The following is a 22575-nucleotide window of genomic DNA, read 5'->3' as shown; positions in this document are numbered from 1 at the left end:
TGGTCACCTTCTCTGGTATGCTATTAGTCATCCTGTAAAGGCTTGGTGAACCACTACTGATTGGAGAAAATCTCCAGTAACAAGGGGTTGGCAGAGGGCCAGCCCGTGAGGCTTACAGTCAGGAATTTTACGACGCAATTCAGCTGAACTTGTCTTCCATGGGAAATGAACTCTAGCTGGACACCAGCAGACACAGGGCCATGAGCTAAGAGGAACAAATCATTCTGAATAATGCTCTTTGAAGATATAGAGTGTAGGATAAATAGATTGGAAAACAGAATCCTTGTTAGGACACACAGGGGGCTGTGCTAGGCGGAAAGCACCAGCAAAGGGAGCAGTGCTGTCCAGTTGAAGTCCTAAGGAGTGGCCAAGGACGTGCAAACTTGTAAAAAACCTATCCCCATGTGGGCTTGAAAAGGATAAGTCAGGGAGTAGGGTCACCACCTGGACTCTGACAGGACATCCATTCAACCAAACAGGAGAGTTTAAATAGGGATCCTGCCAGCAACACTCAGCAATCCACCAGAGGTTGGCAAAAGTAGGTCTAATCATGGCTTTTTGAATTTCTCTTAATGTGTGCAATGACAGTACCTGACAGCCCTGCATGACTACTTTGTTAATAGCCAGAATATGGCACAATGTCCAGGAAACGGGAAGCTCTCCATATGCAGAGGCCAAACAAATGAAGGCTTAACAGATCGCTGATGTGTCCCTAGGGAAGAGGTGACCAAGCTACGTAATTCTTTTAGTCCCTTCCAGACATATAATTCTAGAATTCTTAAGAGTTATACCTCTGTTCTCAACCCAAGAGCTTAGTTCTTAGTAGGTTCTCAGTCCATAAGCAGTTTGAGGAGAAAATAGAAATAAATTTTAAAAATTTTTGGTCTTTTCAAGCTTAGACCTGGTGACTGGCAGACATTAACAAAAGAACAATTAAATAATCTATAAATGGGAAGCGGGAAATAGGCATGTTGTAATAGAGTCTGAATGTGAATGAGTTTGCCTTATTTTACCCTCTACTAAATAGAGGAGGAAACTGACTCCAGAGATTCCATCAAGTTTCACAAGTCCTCACAGAAAAAGGAAAATCCTGAGGTTAGAATCTAATTCATCCGATCTCTTCCCACCATGCTTATACTCATAAACATGCTAAAAGCATACTAACATATAAAGTAGGTGTTAAAAGTTTTACTGGACACACACACATATATAGATATCCACTAGAATTTTAAGTAATTAGATTATTATCCTTCCAGAGGAAATTAGGCTCATAAAATTCCCCAAATCTCCAAACATTTTTTCAGATATGGAATTGGTTATATTTCCTGTCTTCCCACCTATTTTCTCAACTATCTTCTGTATTAACCTGCCTACTTAAGAAAACACAAGGAAAGTTGTCTCAAAGGCAAGTGGCCTGAGTATTCCTACACAGACAGATCCCAGTGGAAATCTCACCCAAAACTTAAAATGTGAGAGGTAGAAACAACCAAGGCTTGATGGGTTCTCTTTCTAATTCTATTTGAGCCATGATTTCATTTAGTTCCTGCGTAGTGACCTGCTCTTTCTGTTAATGTGTATGTGCTTTCGAATGGTGTATGTGCACATGTGCATGTATGAACAGAAGATAGAAGAGACAATTCTACTGAGAACTCTTCTATTTATAGAGAATGAAACATAATCCCACAAATACTGAAGCCAGAAAAGCAACCTCAGAGTTCCACTATACCTAAGATTAGATTGTCCATAAAAACGCTGGCAAGTGTGCATGTGAACAGCACAGGAGCCAGCTGTTGACATAAATAAATGATACTTGGAGTCCATAAATACATAACTGAAAGAATAGGGGGACAATGGGCTGCCATCTCCTGAAGCATATAATAGCAAATTCTGATGATTGTTCACTGTAGACTGAAGGACACGGTTTATCAGAAATGAACTCGAATGAATTCAAGGAAGTGTCAGGGTGGGGTGCCACCACAGCCAGGCCTTCTCATGGGAGCCAGTGCTAATACAGCCATAGGTCAGGCCCAGCTGGCCTCCAGCTGCCACAGGTGAGGTGTGATGCAAATAAGCCATGCTCTGGTGACCACAGCTCCTCATCTGTGGAAGGACACAAGGATTCTGAATTTTTTTTTTAATGATCAGGATCTTTCTAGCCTGGAAGGCAAGTGATAAAAGTACCATGGGGCTTATTTCTAGGAAAGGAAAAGTTTTGTGGGATCTGTGATGATGACTCTGTACACAACACAATGTGTTTCCTACATCCTCCCTGCTAACGGCCTTCCTTTGAATTAGATCATTGAATTACTCTGAAAATGTCCTTCTATTGCCTGGAGGCTGGGATCTCTCCATTTACACAGTGGTGGCTATCAAGCCTGGAGCACCATTTTTGATATGTTATTTTGACGCAGAATTAAAATCTAATTCTAACACATTCCAACAAATAACTATAAAAATTGGTAATAAGATGGAAATAATAGTAACACCAATATTTAGATACGAAGCCTCCCCCCAAAGACTCGGGTGTTGAAGACTTGGTCCCCAATGCAGCCATGTTCAGAGGTGGGACTTTTAGGAAAAGATTAGATCATGAAGACTCTGACTTCATCAGTGGATTAATCCATTAATGGAGTAATAACTTTTGATAGGAAACTCTAGGGGGCGGGGTGCCTAGTTGGAGGAAATAGGTCATTACTGTCTCTCTCTCTACACACGCACACACACACACACATATCTGGCTGTCACAAAGTGAGCAGTTTTCCTCCACCACATCCTTTTGCCAGATGTTTTGCCTTGTCTCAGGTGGTCGTCAACTATGGACTGAAATCATGAGCCCAAATCACTCTTTCCTCTTAAGTTGTTTTTCCCAGGTATTTTTTTCCCCCAGCGATGGAAAATTGATTAACAATGTCCAACAACACTTGAGGATTAGTACCTCCAAGGCACTGTTTTGGATATTTTATATGCAGGAACTAGTGTGATTCTTCAAAGGACCTATGAATTAGATACTTTTCCCCCATCTTATAGATAAATAAAGTAAGGTATAAAGAACCTCAGAAAAAGTCAAAGGGCATCTAGATGATAAATGTCAAAACCAGAACCTGAATCCTAGGCAGTTTAGCTACAGAGTCTGCTCTGATCTTCTTTGATTTTGTGCCTTGAGATATCTTTTTCCAAATTTGATTTTCATTTATAGAATGCTCACTTAAATTTGAATTTTAGATAAATAACAATTTGTAATAATTAATAATATTCCATACTTATATTAAAAATTATTCATTATCTATTTGAAATTTGAATTTGTCTTTGTGTCTTGTTTTTATCTGCTAAATATTCAAACTCTATCCAAAAGGAATTATATGCGCCAAAGAACCAAAGAAAAAAAACCAAAAAAAAAAATCATTGGTTCAAGCTTTGGTACCAAATCCCGAAGCAGAACTTTTATCACAGGACTAGCCTAGGGTCATAAATATTTGTCTTATCCTGGAAACAGTATAAAATAGCAGCTCTCACACCTGCCTGGATGTGAGCATTGCTTGTGTAGTTTTAATAATATACATGGTTGGGCCTAACCTGTTTAAGATTTAGGAGGTTTAGTACGAGATAGGGAGATCTGTATTTCCTAATGAGCTCCTAAAAGTTTTCTCCTTTTCCTCCCTCTCCTTCTCTTTCTTCTCTTCTTTTTCTTTCTCTACCCTTCTTCTTTCTTTATAGTTTGTCTATTTATGATCAGCTTAAAGACTAGTCCAAGCCCCGACTGTCAGCTATAGTTAACATTGCTTGTGAATCCAAGGAGGCAGCCCAGGATACACCTGCAGAGTGAGAGGAAGAGGAAATAAGGAGACTGGGTAAGAAATTCCTCATCATGTCTAGAGCTGTGGCCAGGATTTTTGGAGCTGTTTTTCAGCCTCAAGCCTGAATTACACATGGAAGAAAGATATTTTCAGAGAGATAGAGGGAGAGGGAGAGGGTGAGATCCATATGACTGCCAGGACTTTCATCTGGAAGCAGGCCATAGCATGAAAGAAAACAGATGAAACCCACATGCACCAAAACTTGTTATGGTGTCCCTCCAAAAGATCATGTGTGAGACAACACAGAAATGTTCAGGAGTGAAATGATTAGCTTATGAAAGCCTTAACCTCATTAGTGGATTAACTAGCTGATATGGATTAACTGGGCAGTAACTAGTGTGACTAGAAGGGGCATCCCTTTGGGGTTTATATTTTGTCTTTGGTGAGCAGAATTTCTCCCTCAGTTTCTATACCTTGAGCCACTTTCCTTCCCCACTCCCTTCTGCCATGATGTCCTACCTCAGCTTGGGCCAAGAGCTTTCGAGTGGGCTGACCGTGGACTTAACTTCTGAAACCATGAGCCCAAACACACTAGTCCTCCTTCAAGTTGTTCTTGTCAAGTCCTGAGGTCACAGCATTGAAAAACTGACTGAAACCACTCTGATCCTATTGGACATCTCCAGCACTACAAACCATGGCTCAAATAATACGTAGGAATTCAAATTTAAAGAATCTTCCCTGGAAGTGAGGAAAGGTGGGAAAGAGGCTGGAAAGTACCCAAACTCCCTCTGCGTTCTGGCTGTGCTTCTTGAGGTGGTGTAAAGTCAATTTAGTTAGGCTTGGCAATTTACCCATAAAAATAAAGTAAATAAAAATGAATAGAAGGTATTCAAGGCACATCTCAGAAACAGTTCAGATTTTTATGTATATATATGTGTGTGTACACAAACACACACACACACACACACATAAAATAAAATACAGTAAGCCTCTGTATGCATGGTTTCAAATCCATGGATTCAACCAACATGAAGGGAAAATATGCTTCTGTACTGAACACATAGAGACTTTTTTCTTGTCATTATTCCTAAATAATATAGTATAACAACTATTTACATAGCATTTGCATTGTATTAGGCATTACGAGTAACCTAGCAATGATTTAAATAAAGTATGTGGGAACCTGTGGGTATGTGATATGCAAATTTTATGCATTTTATTTGAGGGGCCCGAACATCTACAAATTTTGGTATTTTCAGGGATCATGGATCCAGTTCCCAGCAGATACAAAAAACCAAATCTGTATGTGTTTTGCCTATATTCATGTTATACATATATTTCTTTCTGTGGGATCTCATCAAAAAGTTTGAAAAATCCTTCTCTAGAGACAAATATCCATCATATTTGGAAAGTAGAAAGCACAGGCCAGAGATAATAGGCCTCACTGTAGATAAGCTTTGGGAAGCAAAACCTAGGAGAATGTTCTGGAGCATGGGGTATGGCCTAAAGATTTTTAGTGCAACGGATTTAGTAGGAGTCTTCAATGAGCAAGATGGTGGGGCCTGAGAAGGCCGACCCACCCAAGAAGGAAAGTAAATGCGTAATTGTATGTGTCACGTTGCTTATTTTTCATGCTTCCTTGGAAAACCCTAGGAAAGGTCTCTGTTATAAAACAGCTGTATAGTCCTTATTCTGCCTCTCAGGCCTTTTCCCATTTCTTTAGATCAGGGAGCAGAATGTGGGACAGCTGGTGGGGATGGCAGTACTTGTGTGCCATTTAAAATGCACACAGGAAGCAGGGGAAGGGAAGGAAGGGACAGCCCCACTTTGTTCTCTGTACTGCTAATCAAGGTCACTTATTCCAATGGTGGGAATTACATTTTAAAAATATTTTCTCCTGTGGAGGTGTAAAAGAAATGTTGAAAGGCCTTAGATAGGGAAATGTTCTCTCAAGTCCTATCAATGCTATCCATTGAAACTTCGCAGTGACATGAGTGTTCATCGTATGCCACCCAACATGGTAGCCACTAGCATCATGTGGGTATTGAGCATTAGAAATGTGGCTAGTAAGACTGAGAAGCTGATTTTAAATTAACTTATGTTTTAATTAAAGTTAAAATACAGAGACCCACATGTGGTTAGTTGCTACTGTATTGCGCAGGATATTTCTAACCTATTATAATTTTTCTTTGACACCAAAAAACTTGGGTATGAAGGATTAATTTTGTGACCCTCTATGTGCTGAGTTTTGTTCAAATTATTTGAGATAACTTTAAGTTTGAGAACGATTTGTTGCTAATTACATCAGCTAAAAGGAAGGAAATTTTCTGGAGTGGTTTAGTATTATTTTTGTTTAAACATTCAAAATCTATCCTTTTATTTATGGTTCTCAGGATCTTGGGTTATTTTAATTCTTTATTTCCTGAGATGAAAAGAAAGTATCAGTGAAACATAAGTGCACCTAGTTATAATGTTAAGCAAGTCATGATTTTTTTAAAAGTCTCTGTTTAATCAAATTTGATCACCTAGAAGAGAGGTCTACAACAATTTCTACTAAGCTTGAAAAGACAGAAATTTACTAGTTCCAAATGGGAGCTGAAGTAATGGTGTCACAGGCTATGTGAAGTGGAAAACTATTCAAACAAGCAAGGGGACTGCCGGGCTCAGTTAGGCCCTTTGGTGTGTGCATTTCTACATTTTGACTTGCAGTTCTTGTCTTTGTATCTCAGCCTTACGTGGTGCGCTGCCTGTTCAGTCATAGACTATGTGCCTGGCTGCTCACGTGCAGTCCAGGGAGAGGAGAGGGACTGTGGAAAATGAGAGCTGGAGTGTTGTGGCTCATCTCTTTCTTCACTGTCTTTAAGGGCCACTGCAGCTTCCTTGGGGTGAGTTGGCAAATGTTCATTTTTCTTTTCAATCATCTCTCCTCTCTCCTCTGGCAATTTTAGATTGGTTACTCTCCAGGCAACTGAAGCTGCATAATTTAATGGACTTGTAATCAGAAGTCCTGAGTTCTTGTCTCAACATTAACATTTACATATAGTGTCTTAGATAAGTTATTCCGTCTCTTTGGATCTCAGATGACCGAACCTGCGCAATGATCTTTGAAACCATCTTGGAAAACTTGTCTAGTTCAAACACTCTCTAGTGTGGCTTTTTGGACACACAAAAAAGCATATGGATTGACATGAGCAGTGTTTGAACCCTCTCCTTTATCTCAACTCCCTTTCTGATGCTTTTTTCCAGGACCAAGGTTTGAATGATTTCTGCCTGCTGATGACTCTCAAATGTGTATCTCCATCTCAGACGTTTCCCCCGAACCCCCCCCCCCCCCATAACACACACCCCATATCCACTTGCTATCTCTAGCTGAGCACCCAAAGTGTTCTCAACTTCATGTATCTAAATCAAATTCTTGATTTTATCTCACTAAACTGATTCCTCCTTTGCTGTCTCAGCAGGTGGTATCACTTCTCCAGCTGCTTAGGCAAAAAACATGGTGTCATGTGTGATGGTTCTCATATTCCGTATCTAAATCATTTGCTTTATCTTTAAGATACATCCAGACCCAAACACTTCTCACTGTCTCCATGACTCAACCTTATTCCACACCCTCTTTATCTCTCCCTTGTGTTGTTTCAAGAACCCCTGAAATGCTCTCATTGCACATTTGCTTGTTTATTTCCAATGTGATGTAAGGATTGAGGCTTCCAAAAAGTAAATTAAAGCATGTTCAAAACTCTCCATCTCCCACTCAAGTAAAAGGTAAAACCCTTTCTGCAGCCGGTAAAGCTCAACACAACCTGCCTGCCCAGAGTTCTAAACTCATCTCCTCCTCCTCTCCTCTCACTTGCCCCCCTCAGCTGCTCTTTCATCTGGGCTTTGCCTTTACACATCAGGCATAGTCCTATCCCTGGCCTGTGCACTTGTTTTCCCTCTGCCAGGAGAGCTGTTTCTCCAAGGGTTGACACTTCCTCACCTGATTTAGGTCTTTGCTCAAATTCATCTCCAGGGCAACTTTTCCACCATGCTTGGCTTAGATTTTAGATTCAAGATTTTAATTCATCTGGGAAACTCAAACCCTTATGATGTTCAACTTTCTAAAGCCTTACCATAACCATCTTTTCTCCCTCTTCTTTTTAACAGAGAAATGATGGCATCAAAACAAAAAGAGTACTCAGTGTGGAAAAGGCAGGTAAGACTCCATAGCCTGGTATAGTGGGCTTCAGTTCCAAGATAACAGAGTTATAACCCCAGCAGTGCCTCTGACTGGTTGCATGATCTTAGGCACATTACAAAATAGTTCATGCCTGTGAAATGAGAATAACGGTAATTCCTAAGAGCAAGATATCTGTGATGATTAAATGATGTAATAAAAATATGTATCTTGTGCCATTCCTGGGGCAAATTGCAGCTCCATATGCTTCCTTTTCTTCTATGCCTTAGTCCTAGTGATGTAATTCATGGTTACAACCCTCAGGCTAATAATGGGTTGTATTCTGAAATTTAATTCACAGATCTGATGTTTCAAGCACAGAATGTATTTCCTTATACAAATGGTGATCTACATAGATAATAATAAGTTTCCTGGGTCAGTCCACAAAAATTTTTCAACCATGCAATGAATTTGCTATACAATAATGTGCTAATAGTACCATAGAATGTACCACCACAACACACTACATTTCTTTAGGAGAATGAAATACAAATTTCAACTTGGAATGCTGCGAATACATTTTTCCTGACAGTAGAAATGCCAGAAAAAATATTGAGTTGTTATTATTTGTCAAACACTATTTTAAGTACTTTAATCCTCACACCAGTCCCCCTAGTGAAGTAAGACTATTATCTATATTTTACTGTGTTAGTCAGGTTTTTGTCATTGTGACCAAGACACCCGACAAGAGCAACTTAGAGGAGGAAATCTTTATGATGGCTTATGATTTCAGAGGTTCAGTTCCTCATCAGCGGACTCCATTACTCTGGGCCCAAGGTGAGGCAAAATGTCATGGTGGAAGGACATGGTGGAAGAAAGTTGCCTACCTTTTGGCAGCTATGAAGAAGAGAGAGAGAGAGAGAGAACAAAATGAGCCAGGAACAAAATATAATCCCCATCCCAGTGACCTACTTCTTCTAGACATACCCCCCTGAGTAAAATTACCACCCAGTAACTCATTCAAATTATTAATCCATTAAATGGATTAATCCAGATTAGGATACAAATCTCTTAATCATTACACCTCTTCTAAATATTCTAAACATTTATGCATTGCCACACAAACTTTTCAGGAGGACATCTCACATCCAATGTACAACATTACAGTTAGTGAATTGAAGGCACAGAGATAGAAACTGTAAGTAGGATTTGAACCCTGTTAATCTGGGTCCAGAACCATTACCTTTAACCATTGACAGTGTGACCAGCATCATTTTTTCCCCTGTTCTCACCTCTTGGGAGGAGATTCAAGCCTTTAAAGAGATAGGTAGTATATGAGAAATAGCTGAGATGATCTCTGAGTCATCCATAGATGAGCCACAGAAATTTCAGAACAAGTTTTATGTGAATGTGCCAAAATGAATTTGGAGTGGGAGAAGACTTCTGGAATTCATCTTCTCTCTCAGTCAGTCGAAAACACTAGAAAGCTCACATTAGTCCCCAGAGTTAGGTACAATGGTCATCTTTATTTTACAGATAGAGAAGCTAAGGCACAGAGATAGGGACTATAGGAAGGATTCAAACCTAGACAATCTGGCTCGAGAAACAGCACATACAAAGATCCAAGGATGAAAATATATCTGGGTGCAAGGGTGAAAATATGTGAAGGCAGAGTGAGGACACCAGAAACAAAAAGTGTAGCAGATCTGCCCTTGCAGAAAGAAACTTTCTAATTCCAGAAATAACTAGCTGGAGATAAGGATACACAAAAACTAGAGTCAAGGTTTAGTTTTGTTTTGCTTTTTTATTTCATGTAAATATTCAAAATTCAGCTAATTATTGAAACATTCTTACAGGAGAAGAAATTGTTCCTTGAAAAGTGGGAGATTGGAGGATTTTCTGTTAGAGCTACTTCAAGGAGACCAGGGCTGAGAGAGGAGGAGGGAATAATGAGTAGGATTTTCTCATTCTTCTCCCTTCAGTCTGGATGAGACAGAGGACACTGGAACCATTGACCTGGCAGAAGTGAGAGGAGAGACACATATTAGGCATGTGTGGAAATGAACTGTTTGTGTTCACTCTGGATGTTCATGTTCAGTCTGTGTCTGGATGAGCAGAACTCAGTAACAAGCATCATGGTTCAGCTTGTGACCTCTAAATAGAATCTGTTGACTGCTTCTGAGCTACTTCCTCAGCAGTCTTCCCCCAGCAAAGCCAGAGACTGCTAACTGACAATCTTTCTGTTTAGTCCCAGATCAGGAATATGAGCTGTTACTTCAGGTGACCTACAGAGATTCCAAAGAGAAAAGAGACTTGGAGAGTCTTCTGAAGCAACTGAAGGCTCCATCGACATGCTTGTCAGCGCCAATGGAGATCATCAGGGTGAAGACCACAACGTGTAAGTCCCCTCTGGTGACTGAGAGTGTAAGTGTGGAAGGTGAGCTCATCAGCCAGGGTAAGTTAGGTTATGCTGTGGAAACAATCATCCCCACAATCTCCATAGCATTAAAGAACAAAGGTTAGATTTCTTCTTCATGTTTTATGTTCTTGCAAGTTGGAAGAGGGGCCATGTCTGTGGTCATTGCTCAGGTACCTAGACTAAATGAATCAGGCCTTATGGCAAATATATTCATTCTGAGACAAAAAGAAATGGAATACTAGAAAGTCTCACATAGGAAATCTTTGACTTAGAAGTGACATATACTAATTTTGTTCCCAATATATTGACCAGAACTGGTTCTATAGCTTCACCCAATCTCAGGCCAAGATGTGAAATCCTTCCCTGTGCATAGAAGATAGCGAGAAATTTGGCAAACAGCACTAATAATCACAAAAGTGGGGTTCAGAGAAATTGAATGGCTTGTCTAGAGCAGTGATTCCCAAAGTGTGGTGCTCAGACAAGCAGGAGCAACATCAGCATCACCATCAGGAAACTTAATAGAAATTAAATTCTTGACTCCATTTCGGGTGTACTGAACCAGAAACTCTGGAGTGAGACCCTCCAGGGGAATTTTTTTGTGCTTGATAAAGTTTAAGAACCACTCACTGAATATCTCCAGTGAACCATTCATTGCATGCCACTGTGCATGTTTTCACAAAAGTAGCTGGTGACTTTGTCCCTGTCCCTTTGTTAGCCTATTAAAAATAATGATTTTGGTCCAATACAAAAGTATGAACATACAGGATTGGCTAATGGAACTTTTCATCATGGCTCCCCCCAAATAGTTTCTACCTTTGCCATCCTACTTTTAGGGCACCTTGGAGTGGTAGCTTGTGGAAGAAGGGGAACTCCAATTAGAGAGTGGTCAAGTGCCCTTTAGAATCTTTCAAATATCTCCCATGTTACAAATATACTCTTCTGCTTCTTTCTTCCATTGCAATGGATATTTATGGGGCATACATCCTTCTTTTGGATGCTAAGACCAGCCATGCTAGTTTTATGTTTGGTAGGTTTCCACTACTAACCTTGGACTCTACTGAGGTGGACATTTCCTTAACTTAAACATATCACCATCTTGATTTTGTCTTTCTAGCTCTTGGTGAGATATACTTGCTTCAGATTCCAAGTCAGTGTCAAGGATCAGAACTTGGCAGTAGTCAGCTTATAGATGAGGCTTTGTGAGACCAAGTTCTGTTTTTTGTGCAGACTGTAGCAGCCTGAATGGGATCCTACAGTGTGCCTGCGAAGACAGCCACACCTGGTTTCCTCCCTCGTGCCTCGATCCCCAGCACTGCTATCTTCACACAACTGGATCTCTCCCAAGCTGTGAATGTCACTTCAGCAACCTCAGCCAGAGCATCAATTTCTGTGAGAGAGCAAGTAAGCACATTGGAGTTCATTGAACTTCTGGGCATCACCCAATTAAAGGGAAGGTACTCTGGCCCTTCACCTCACTGAGGAGAGTTACTACTTAGAGGGAGATTGGAAGATGATGGCCGTGTGCTTTTTATCCTTGTCTACAGCCAGTCAGAGCTCCATAAGTGCAGGAGATACAGAAATGCAAGTTGACATTTGGGTGTCATTTCAACATCTAGGTACATCTAGCTCAGCTCTGCAACTGTATGATTCTATTAAGATTTAAAGAGAGCCCCTAAAATTCCAAGTAGGCAACTGTTTGAGTCACCAACATTTTTCTTCCTACTTTCTTTTCACTCCTTTGCCAACATCAGTTCTAGTGATGTGAATGCAGGGAAGAACACATGCATAATGATTATGTTGAAAGAACTCTGAGTTGCCAACAAATATGTGTGCTGAGTGCATTAAAAGAAGAAGGAAAGGCAAGCAGGCAGATGTTAAAAATTTAGCTCTGGAAAATTGTTGCTTTAGGATGATTTTCAATGAATGTTGAGATGAACCAAATGATATGGACTCCAGTGCTTAAAGAAATTTAAGAAGCTTCCCCAAAGACTACTCTGGTCATCTTGAAGCTCTGGATTCTAGTTGAGCTCAGGAAAGACTGAGAGAGGAGTCTGAAGTAACTGGGCATCCATGGTTTTCCTTCCCATGACCAAGTTAAGTTATAACAATGTGCATGTATTAAGTGCCATCTTTATGTCCAGTTCTAGAGGACACACAAGTGTTTTTTTTTTTTTTTTTTTTTGCTATTTATGAATTATCAGGCTATTTGGGGAGGCCAGGCGATGATACAAGAAAGGAAATGATATAATTTCTTCAGTGAATATAGATAGAAGCCTACCTTTTCTAAGATGGTCCATATCTGGTCCATCTTCAAGAAATACAAAGATGGATCGAAAGGGTATTACATTCCTAAGGGTCTTCCCATAGTATTGTGGGGATGTGTATAGATGAGACACATATGTAGATATTTTGGTACAAGAGGCTGTAAGGGAGGTATGGAAAAAAATTCTGTAGGAATTCACAGGTAGAAAAGACATCACATCTGGGGCCTAGGAAAGGGTTTGCAGAAGAGCTGACATTGGACTAGGTCCCAGTTGAAGGAAAAACAGGATTTGTGTATTCAGAGAGCTGTCCCAGTGCAAAGGAATACTAACAATGGGCAAGTAAGCAAGGAGTGTGTCAGGGTTAGCCAGAAGTGCTTTAAAAAGTTTTGATGGGGCAATGCTTAAGCTCAATGCCTAGATGAGGATTTGTTTATTTCAGAATTCAGTGACTATCTTTTCTATCCACCTGTGAATGGTCATACATTTATCTACTTCGAAGGTTGTCTTGATGACCAGCAGTTTCCCATTACTGTTGAAAATACACAGTTTGAAAACTCTGGTTTTATATGTTTTCTATTATTTAGTGAATATTTATCATAAAATAATTGAAATACCACTGGTGATAAGATGTTTTCTTGAGTTACACTTTTATAATTTTATGCGGCTAATAAAATCAAGTTAGAAACTCATTATCTAAAAATTTCTTTCTATTTCTCATAGAGATTTGGGGCACTTTCCAAATTAATGAAAAATTTACAAAAGACCTTTTAAATTCATCTTCTGCTAAATACTCCAAATATACAACTGCCATTAAAGATAAAGTAAGCACATTTTACTTATTGCATACGAATTGTTCACTAAATGCTAACTCAGATATTTTCAATTCAGCATATATATTTAAATACATTTTTAAAAAGATTTCACTGAGTTATTACAGAGAAAATATTTGCTGCGCTCACAGTTGGCATTCCTTGATCATTTTTTTCCCCTAGGATAGTTTGTCAGTTGACTTGCTCATGTGTTCAGTTTTGCTCACTTACTTGAACATTTACACTAAGGATTCTTGGTAATTTTCTGATTTTCATGTGTCAAAAGAAAATTTTTACAACCTAAGTTCAATTGTCAGCATTGTGGATTCTTCCATAAAAAAGGCTCTCTTGTTGGAGGCCAAAGCGAGTTACCGAGCAAAACTCTGGGCTTCATAATGAAGTCACATGAAAACCAGATCCATCGTTGCCCCTCTGCCTGAGACTGTGGCCCAGGTGTGGTTCATGAAGACATGAACAAATGGATTCAGTTTAAAGACCTATGAAAATTAAATGGCTTGATTTTGATATGGATAAAATAGATTTGGGGTAAATTTATTTGGTACCAAATCCATACACTATTCTAAGCAGTTGGTTATTCACTCTTTAGTAGTGATCTTGAAAATAAATTTTACGAGTTTCTATGTCTGCATGTGTGTGTATGTATGTGTATATTCCCAACTGTGATTTTAACTGTATTTGTTATGACCTACAACCATTTCCCACAGTACCTCTTTCCTTTGCTTATTTGCTATTTTTTATTTACTTATCTTCTGCAGCCATTTTTGTTCAAATGTCTTTCTGAAGTGCAAGGACAAAGATTAACACATTGCCTTTTGTTTTCTTTCTAAGCTTACAGAAGTATACAAAGAAATTCAAGGTTTTGAGTCAGTGGAGGTTACCCAATTTCGGTAAGTAGCACAATGTCCTTAGAAGGGCATCTCCAGAGCTGTGTACCAGTCCTGCTGAATGACATGTGCTATTCCCAGGTGACCTTGATAGAAAACAGGGCAGAGCTAGTCTTCCTACTAGGGTTCTTACTCTGATGCTTTCAAAGTTCTGAAGAGGAAAGTCTAGATTCTCCTTTAAGTGAATTTAGAAACTTCAACATTGAAGAACATTTTCAAAACTGTGGTTCAGGAGTAGAGCTATAAAAACACACCTTGGAAGGAAACAGGAGCATGCATGTCCAGGAAGGGGCGAGGGTGGGGAGGAGGGGTGAGGGTTGTAGAGGGATGGATTTTTTCCTCCCACAGCCACAAGGGACATGATGCTGTATGATTCAGAGCCACAGGGCAGGGACGGGGGGGGGGACTTGGGTGAAATATTATCTTTTTGTGTAGATGTCACAATATATCACAATTCAGAATCCAGTAGTCATTGTCTATAGCAAATAAAAAGATATTTAGTAAATTATCCTTTTGTTTATGCTTTAACTCCAAAAGTTATTTGCTTAGTTAACCATGTGTACATTGATTGCCAACTATTAATAGTGTGCTTAATAGAGGAAATAGCTTAGAGGTCAGAGAACTTGACTCATTATTAATTTTTTTTAACAATTAACTTTTTTAAAAAACCATTGGGAATTTTCAACAGCATTTGCTATAAATTTATTATCTTGGGCATTCCCCTTTAAGTCATCCTGTGTCTCATGTAAATAATTTCCTTTAAATTTAGTACCAGGAAAAACACTCCTTTCTTTTTTCAAATGTTGAGTCTGTATCATTGATCATATTTTCCTTTTGACTTTCCTGTTATCCAACTTATAGCCAAAATTGAAACTCAATCACAATGAGTTTTGTATTCTATATTATAGTTTTTCCCCATCTTGGTCCTGATTTTCTACCTACATTTCTAATTTACATTTCATCATGTGTGTCTTATAAACTGTCCCCAGTAATTTGTAGACACAATCACAGTCAAAGGAGGCATAAGCTTATAAATATTAGGATTGACTCTTAATGTACATGATTTGAAAATCAATCTTTCTCTCACTCTCTCACTTATCTCTCACTCTCTCACTTACTTATCTGTCAAACAGGACAGTTAGTACCATGAAACCTGTTTTAGTTCATTAAATCAAATGAAATCATAGGCAGGAAAATGCTTCGTAAGTAACATAGAAGGGTGGTAAAATGCAAAGGCACTGTGACCACTGCTACACAAAAGGACATTTGTGTTTATTGTGAATCGAGCAGAAGTTTGACCTAGTAATTAAGAATTTGAGCTTTGGAGCATCACGATTTTTAACCTATTAATTAATAAATAATGATTACCTGGCCCATCTTCTCTTTGGGCCTCATTTATCTTTAAAATGTGGGTAACACAGTGAACCCTAATTGCAGGGTCACCTGATTAACACATGTGAGCTGATTTATATTTGATACCTTAAAACACATCTATATGCTGGTAGTTTCTTTGCTACTTGAGCTTGGTCCCCACCCTAAAGTCCATTTTCAAATATCCAGCTGCCAACTTGACATCTCCTCTTGGTTTTCCAGTGGGCATGTCAAACACAACACACCTTCACTAGGCGCCCCCACAACTGTCCTGCTCCTGGCCACAGCCCACCTCACCATCTTCCACATCTCAGATACAATAATGCTGTCCTTCCAGCTGCACAAACTTACACCTTGGAGCCATCTTTTGTTTTGATTTTCTTTTGAGATGTGATTTGCATACAGCAGTGTGTTTAAATCTTAAGTACACTTCAATCATCTTTGACAGATATTTGTATAAGCCCTTCCTATGAAGACAGAGTATTTCTATCAACTAGAAAGTTCCCTCATGTTCCTTTCTAGTCAATTTCCACCCCTACCTCCCACACTCTCTACCACTGGTCTGATTTCTTCTAGGTTAGTTTTGCCTCCTCTACAATCATCACCCCACCTGTGGATTTTTGTATATCTGGCTTCTTTCACTCGCAAAATGTTTGAGATTCATCCTTATTTTCTGACTATTTGTGGTGCCTTCCCTTTTATTGCCCAGTACTATTCCATTATATAACTATATTAAAGTGGTTCTTCATTCCTTGAAATTATTCTTGACTGGTTTCTTTCTCTCAAATCTGCTTCACTGGCAAGTTCTATGCTGTCTTCCAGTCTAACCTGAATCTGACTCTTTTCTCCAATACTACCCGACAAGTTCAAGTTCACTACCTCCTTCCTTACTTGCCTCCTTTGAGTTTATTTCCTACATAGCAGCCAAAGTGATGATCTTAAAAAATAAATACAATCATATGTTGCCTTTTAATGAATTCTAAAACTTTTAAGATAAAGAATCAAATTCAAACTCTAAGGCCCTTGGTGATCTGGATCATGGCGATTTCTCCAATATTACCTTCTATGTCTTTCTTTTTTACTCATTGAATTTTATTCAGGCCAGTCTTTGTCAAATTTGTTTCCCTGCCCCAGATCTTTACATCTGCTGGCATACTATCCAATATTCTTTTTGTCACTGGACCTTTTCTTCTCTTCCTTTGTGCTTGAGCACTCCTTCACACAGAGAAGCCTCGCTGATTAGCTTTGTTTAATGTGGGGTCTCATCTCCAACTATTGTTCTGGTCACTGTGCCTGTCTCTCATAATACTGAATAAAATTTGGAAATATACATAAGGGTACACGTGTGTGCATGTGCATGTGCATGTGTGTGTCTTGTTTCATTTCTCATTTACCCTCCTTTTGTACTTGAAGGTGCACACCAAGTCTGTCTGGTTTATGCCTCTGGAACCCTATGCCACGTACACACAGATTAGGCCCTGCTTGAAGGAATGAATAGTGCATCTCATTTTTCTTTCCTGCCATCATTGCAGAGAGGGAAGCATTATTGTTGGGTATGAAGTGATTGGCTCAAGCAGCTCCTCTGAGCTGCTGTCAGCTGTGGAACAGGTGGCTGCGAAGGCGGAGGCCAGCCTGGGCCAGCTGTTTCTGTTGGAAGACGGATCCTTCATGGTGTTTGGAAAAGGTGATACTGGATTCCCATTTTTTGTTTTGATTAAGGGACTCCTTTAATTAGTGCATTTGTATCTTCAGGAAGTAGATTGGAATTTTTTTTCAAGAGGGAATTGTTCTAAAACAGACTTTCAGTGGAAACAGGCAGCTGTTTCCCTCATCTCGGTAAAACTCAACTTTAGCTGACTATTTTAAATCCTTACTCATCGCTGATCCGATCTCCAACTCCTGGTATAAACATCATGGACAACTGATTTCAGGGCAAGCTGTGATGGAAATTACTCAGAAATGGTTTACTGGTACATGTTGAAAGAGCCCTGGGGCTGACACAATTTCTAAATCACAGTGTGAGGACCCAAGAAAAGAATGCATACATCCTTGTCTTTAACGAAAACAGACACATGCACACACACCACTTTTTCTTGAAATAGTTTTCTTTTCCTTTTGCTTCTTTTTAAAATTTTTATTTGGGTTGGCACATGATAATCATACATGTTTATGGGGTACACTTGCCTATATTGTGTTATGATCAAATCAGGGTAATTAGAATATCCCTCATTTAAATATTTATTTATTTATTTATTGCAATGAGAACTCTCACAATGCTTTCTTCCAGCTATTTTGAAATATACAATATGATTCAACCATGGAAAAGGATGAAACCCTATTGTGGGATGAACCTGCAGGGCATATGTTAAGTGCAATAAGCCAGGCAGAGAAAGATAAAAGACAAATACTGCATCATCTCATTCATATGTGGGATTTAAAAACATTGATTGATGTCATGGAAGTTGAGATGGGGAACAGAATAAGGTCTGGTATTCTATTCAGAGTAAGAGGCCTGTAGTTAAAAATAATATGTATTTCTTTTACTTCTTTATATTCAACCCTAGACCTCTCTTGCCAAGATTTTTGCCATTGTCTTTCAATAACATTTATTTGACAAATATTTACTAAGTGTCTAGGCACTTAGGACATAGCAATAAGGAAAACAAACAAAACCCCCAGCCATATAGCTTTTGCATATGATATTTCCATTTCCCAGTTTCAGTCATAATAAGAATATATTATTAAGAGCCAGTTGCATGGGATCCTAATTAGAATAAGTTATACTCTGTGTATGTATGTCAAAATGCACTCTACTGTCATGTGTATCTAAAAAGAACCAATAAAAAAAATTAAAAGAGAAAAGTTAAATAAAGATTGATTGCAATGTGAAATGCTGTTAAAGGGGTATAGAAGATATCACCTTTTGACCACATAATTACTACTTTGAGCCATAATGCCTTGAAGATTTTCTGACTTTCTGGTATTTTCTTAAAGAAAGAAAACATTTCCTAGGGTTGATCACATCTTCCCTTATTTTCACCTAATACTTCCTAGTTGGTAGCTCATCAAAAGGCAAAAATCTGACACATAGAAGAAAGAGCCAGCCTCAAGGTGGAGGCATCAGGAAGGAGTACAGGTGCTAAAAGGAAAGAGGCTAGATATCAGAGTCACACTTCCTCCTTCTGAATTTTGCCTGGGTTTTATATATGAACATATGACTTCTAAAGTCTTTAAACACTACTACATGGGTCACACAGAGTGCTGGATATTCTGGTATCATTTTTCCTGTTTCTCCTGTTTTCCAGTCCAGTGTAACAGCATTTTCTTTGGATTTGGGTCTAAGAATGATGAATATACCCTGCCCTGTAGCAGCGGCTACACTGGAAATGTCACAGCCAAGTGCCAGCCCTCTGGATGGCAGGTCATCAGGGAGTCCTGTGTGCTCTCTCAGCTGGAAGAACTGCAGAAGGTGAAGTTTTTTCCTTTTGTGGACTTGGCCTGGGGTTTGAGTTTCACAGTAAGCATCTCCCAGTAAGCACAGCTAGGGAGAGGGCAAAATATATCAAGTTGTATCATTGGCCACTGTGCAGAAGGTGAGGCTGACATCAGACTGTGGCAAACCCAGGGAGTGTGGGCATGAATGGCAGAGTCTAGCTGACAGCTGAAAAGGTCAGAAAAGGTCAGTCATGCCACTTTATTTCAATAATATTTATTCAGCAAATATTTACTAAGTGTCCAATGTGTCTAGGAGTTTAACACGATCAGAATTGATGGTTTTGTCTGACAGGGTGCTGCAAAGGAGGAAATCAGTGCTAAAGTCTATAGTAAATGGTAGAACAGCAACTGAGCTGGCTTTAGAAGTTCAGCGGTCTAGGAATTGAAGATTAAAGTAGAAGTGTGAGTCAGAGGGCAATAGGTTTAATACAAGTGAGGATGTACACATATCAGTCATTGGGGCAGGGAGTGGGTCAGGCAGAGCTGAGCCACATAGAACGACAAATCTGCAATGGACCTTAGGGTCATTGGATTTACAACCTCCTTCTTCAGGTTAGGAAACAAAAGACCAAGGAGCCAATGGTCTCTCTAGAAGCAATAGCATTGATCTACAAATAGTTATTTGATTCCCAATCCAATATTTGATCTCTTCTCATGCTCTCTTAGAAAGTTTTAAATACCAAGACACAGTAAATAGAATGAAGAAAGTGAATAGTCAGGAAATAGCAGAACTTAAATCACAGAAAAGAATAACCTCAAGATCAGTTCACAAACACCATTCTGCTAGTAGGTCTCTACATTGAGTAGTATGTATATCCTGGCCACAGACCTGGCTATTGCAGTAGAGAACCCCAGAAGAGTATTCATCAAAATGTTGAGGAATAGTCATTTCTCCTTTTATGTACTCAATTTCTTTATCTGTAAAGAGAAGCTAGAGAAGGTAACCTCTAGGATCTCTCCTTTGGCCTTATTTTTTGAACATGGGCAATATTTAGAACTAGTTCACCCCAGAACGTAAGGAAGGTACATTCCAGGTGCCCTGGGCAGATAACAGCACTCTGAGCTAAAAAGAACAAGGAGAAGAGGTGGGGTCTAGGATCGTGGGGTGACATGTGTTGATGGGAAGGTAGCACCCCTCCCTTGCTGCCTTCCACATTAACCCAGCACAGCAGAAGCAGATAGGAGCATGAAAGAAGGAATAAAACTCCAAATTCAAGAGCAAAGTCAGGGTTGGCAAAAGTCTAGTAACTTCCACATTGTCCCTCCATCTTCCCATCCAGTGGGGATATAGCCTAGCATTAGTACTATTAGACCTTGCATACCACTTTCTTGCTGAGTAGTTTTTGGAAGATCATCAAATATCACTGAGCAACAGTTTCTGTATAATTAGAATAATGATTTATATAAAGATGCTTTTCTTATCTGATAAAATTTATTTATTTATTTATTTTAGTTGTGGAAATTTATTTATTTATTTTTTAAAATTGATTTTATTTTTAAGTACATGACAGCAAAATGCATTACAATTCTTATTACCCATATAGAGCACAGTTTTTCATCTCTGTATATAAAGTATGTTCACACCAATTCGTGTCTTCATACATGTACTTTGGATAACAATGATCATCACATTCCACCATACTGACTAACCCCACGTCCCCTCCCTTCCCCTCCCACCCCTCTGCCATATCTAGAGGTCGTCTACTCCTCCCATGCTCCCCTTCCCTACCTCACTGTGAATCAGCCTCCTATATCAGAGAAAACATTCGCCATTTGTCTTTTGGGGACTATCTAATTTCACTTAGCATTTTCTTCCCCAACTCCATAAAAATACCTGCAATTTTAATAAATATTTCAATTTTCAGTCTTCTTAGTTATAAAATGACAACAATAATGGTACCTCCCTCAAGGATGTTTAAGGGATTCAAACAGTGAATCCCTGGTAGAACATTTGGCAGTGTCTGTAATAGACAGAACCCTGAATAACAGTCATTTTTTTAAATGACTGCTGTATACTTATTTTAGTATACACAACCCATCAAATGTTAGTACTAGGTTGCCAAGATATTGGGTTGAAATTTGATGAAACCCAAACATTTCTGTTTTCTAGAACGTAACCATTTTTATTTTTAGAATTTCAGCCTGATTGCAAACAGCGCTACAGAGATGGACATGTCATCTCTGGTGCAAAATCTTTCTGTCATCATTCAGCAAAATCCATCAACTACAGCTGGAAATCTGGCTTCTGTGGTGTCAATTCTGGGAAATATTTCATTCCTGTCAATGGCAAAGAATTTCAAGGTGTCTAATTTGACGTTGGAGGTATGGTTTTCCTGTGTTTGCAGGGCTTTCTTTAAAAGCTGCATCTTGTAGGAGAAATGACAAAGTTCTAAGTAATGGGGGAAAGACAGAAGAGCCATATAACAGTCCTCATGTGAACTTTGTTCTTTCTCCATAGGATACAGGAACTCATGAGATCAATAGTGTGAGTTCAAAGTAAAAGGGAGTTACACCTGAGCACGGGGCATGGGCAGCACCTGGCTTAGAGAATTATTATATGACTTGGGCTCCAGCATTTTGATACATGTTAGTAGCTTATAATCATTCTTTCCTGTGGCCATAAGCTCTGACTTTAGCTGTGTACATTATAAGAACTCCTTTACTCAACGCGGGAATTCATGGTTTCCTTTAGATATTTAAAAATTAATTTAAGATCACACAGATGGTATATGATCACTATAAGAAATGCAAATAAGCAAAAAGAAAATTAAATGATCTGTAATCTCATCATCTTAGAATAGCAGCTGCTGCTTATATTCCAATTATCACCCCAGTGCCTGGAAGAATAACAAGTGGTGCACAGCAGTGCTCAATAAATATTTGCTCAATAAGTGTCCTTCCAAACATTTGAAATATTTGCATTTTATATTTTAAGGTCTGTAACATTTTACAAAATCAGATTATGTAATTTATGTAACAATTATACTTGACTATGTATGATGAAAATTATGTCAATTTTTTAATTTTAAAAAATTATGTCAACTTTAACATATTTTGAATAAGTTAAAGTCATAAAGGAAAGATGCTCAGGTTTGTTTTTTGCATTTTATTCATAAGAGATCAGCTGAAATAATACGAAACAAAAAGGATAAATATAAAATGAAGAGTGAAAACAGCACACAAACAGAGCAAGAGAAAGCAGAGGATCCTGGGGGCAGTAGAATAAGCTCACTAGGCTCTGGGCCAGAAGACACAGAGGGCTAGATAGGGTAAAACCTGGTAGACACCCACAGCAAAATGCCGGAGAATCAGAGTCCAAAGCCAGAAAGAGGTCCTGTGGGAGGAAATAGCAATGTTTAAGG

At 39.0% G+C, this 22575-nt stretch overlaps 1 protein-coding gene and 1 long non-coding RNA gene across 6 annotated transcripts in view; one reads left to right on the top strand and one right to left on the bottom strand.

Moving 5' to 3' along the window:
* Nucleotides 1-22575, top strand: part of Adgrf1 (adhesion G protein-coupled receptor F1) — a 37435-nt gene that overhangs the window by 5203 nt on the left and 9657 nt on the right. For 2 of the 5 annotated variants that reach the window (XM_046456071.2, XM_046456070.2), the window contains 10 exons: nt 3715-3848; nt 6524-6679; nt 7941-7989; nt 10199-10348; nt 11597-11770; nt 13354-13454; nt 14292-14350; nt 17251-17402; nt 19024-19187; nt 21347-21535. In XM_046456071.2, the coding sequence (XP_046312027.1) occupies nt 6611-6679; nt 7941-7989; nt 10199-10348; nt 11597-11770; nt 13354-13454; nt 14292-14350; nt 17251-17402; nt 19024-19187; nt 21347-21535 (1107 nt within the window). In that variant the 5' untranslated portion in view covers nt 3715-3848; nt 6524-6610. Of the gene's footprint in view, nt 1-3714; nt 3849-6523; nt 6680-7940; nt 7990-10198; nt 10349-11596; nt 11771-13353; nt 13455-14291; nt 14351-17250; nt 17403-19023; nt 19188-21346; nt 21536-22575 lie in introns of those variants that run through there. The other 3 variants (XM_046456069.2, XM_046456067.2, XM_046456073.2) reach the window with 2 other exon arrangements.
* Nucleotides 9735-22575, bottom strand: part of LOC131424618 (uncharacterized) — a 41983-nt gene continuing 29142 nt past the window's right edge. The window contains exon 2 of the long non-coding RNA XR_009227958.1: nt 9735-9966. This is a non-coding gene — a long non-coding RNA (uncharacterized LOC131424618). The remainder of the gene's footprint in view (nt 9967-22575) is intronic.

The sequence above is a fragment of the Marmota monax genome, unplaced genomic scaffold, assembly GCF_021218885.2.
Source record: "Marmota monax isolate L192 unplaced genomic scaffold, Marmota_monax_Labrador192_F-V1.1 WCK01_AAM20220418_F8-fsc00281, whole genome shotgun sequence".
NCBI lineage: Eukaryota > Metazoa > Chordata > Mammalia > Rodentia > Sciuridae > Marmota > Marmota monax.
The sequence above is the reverse complement of the archived record's forward strand: the minus strand, read 5'-3'. Positions and strand labels throughout refer to the sequence as shown.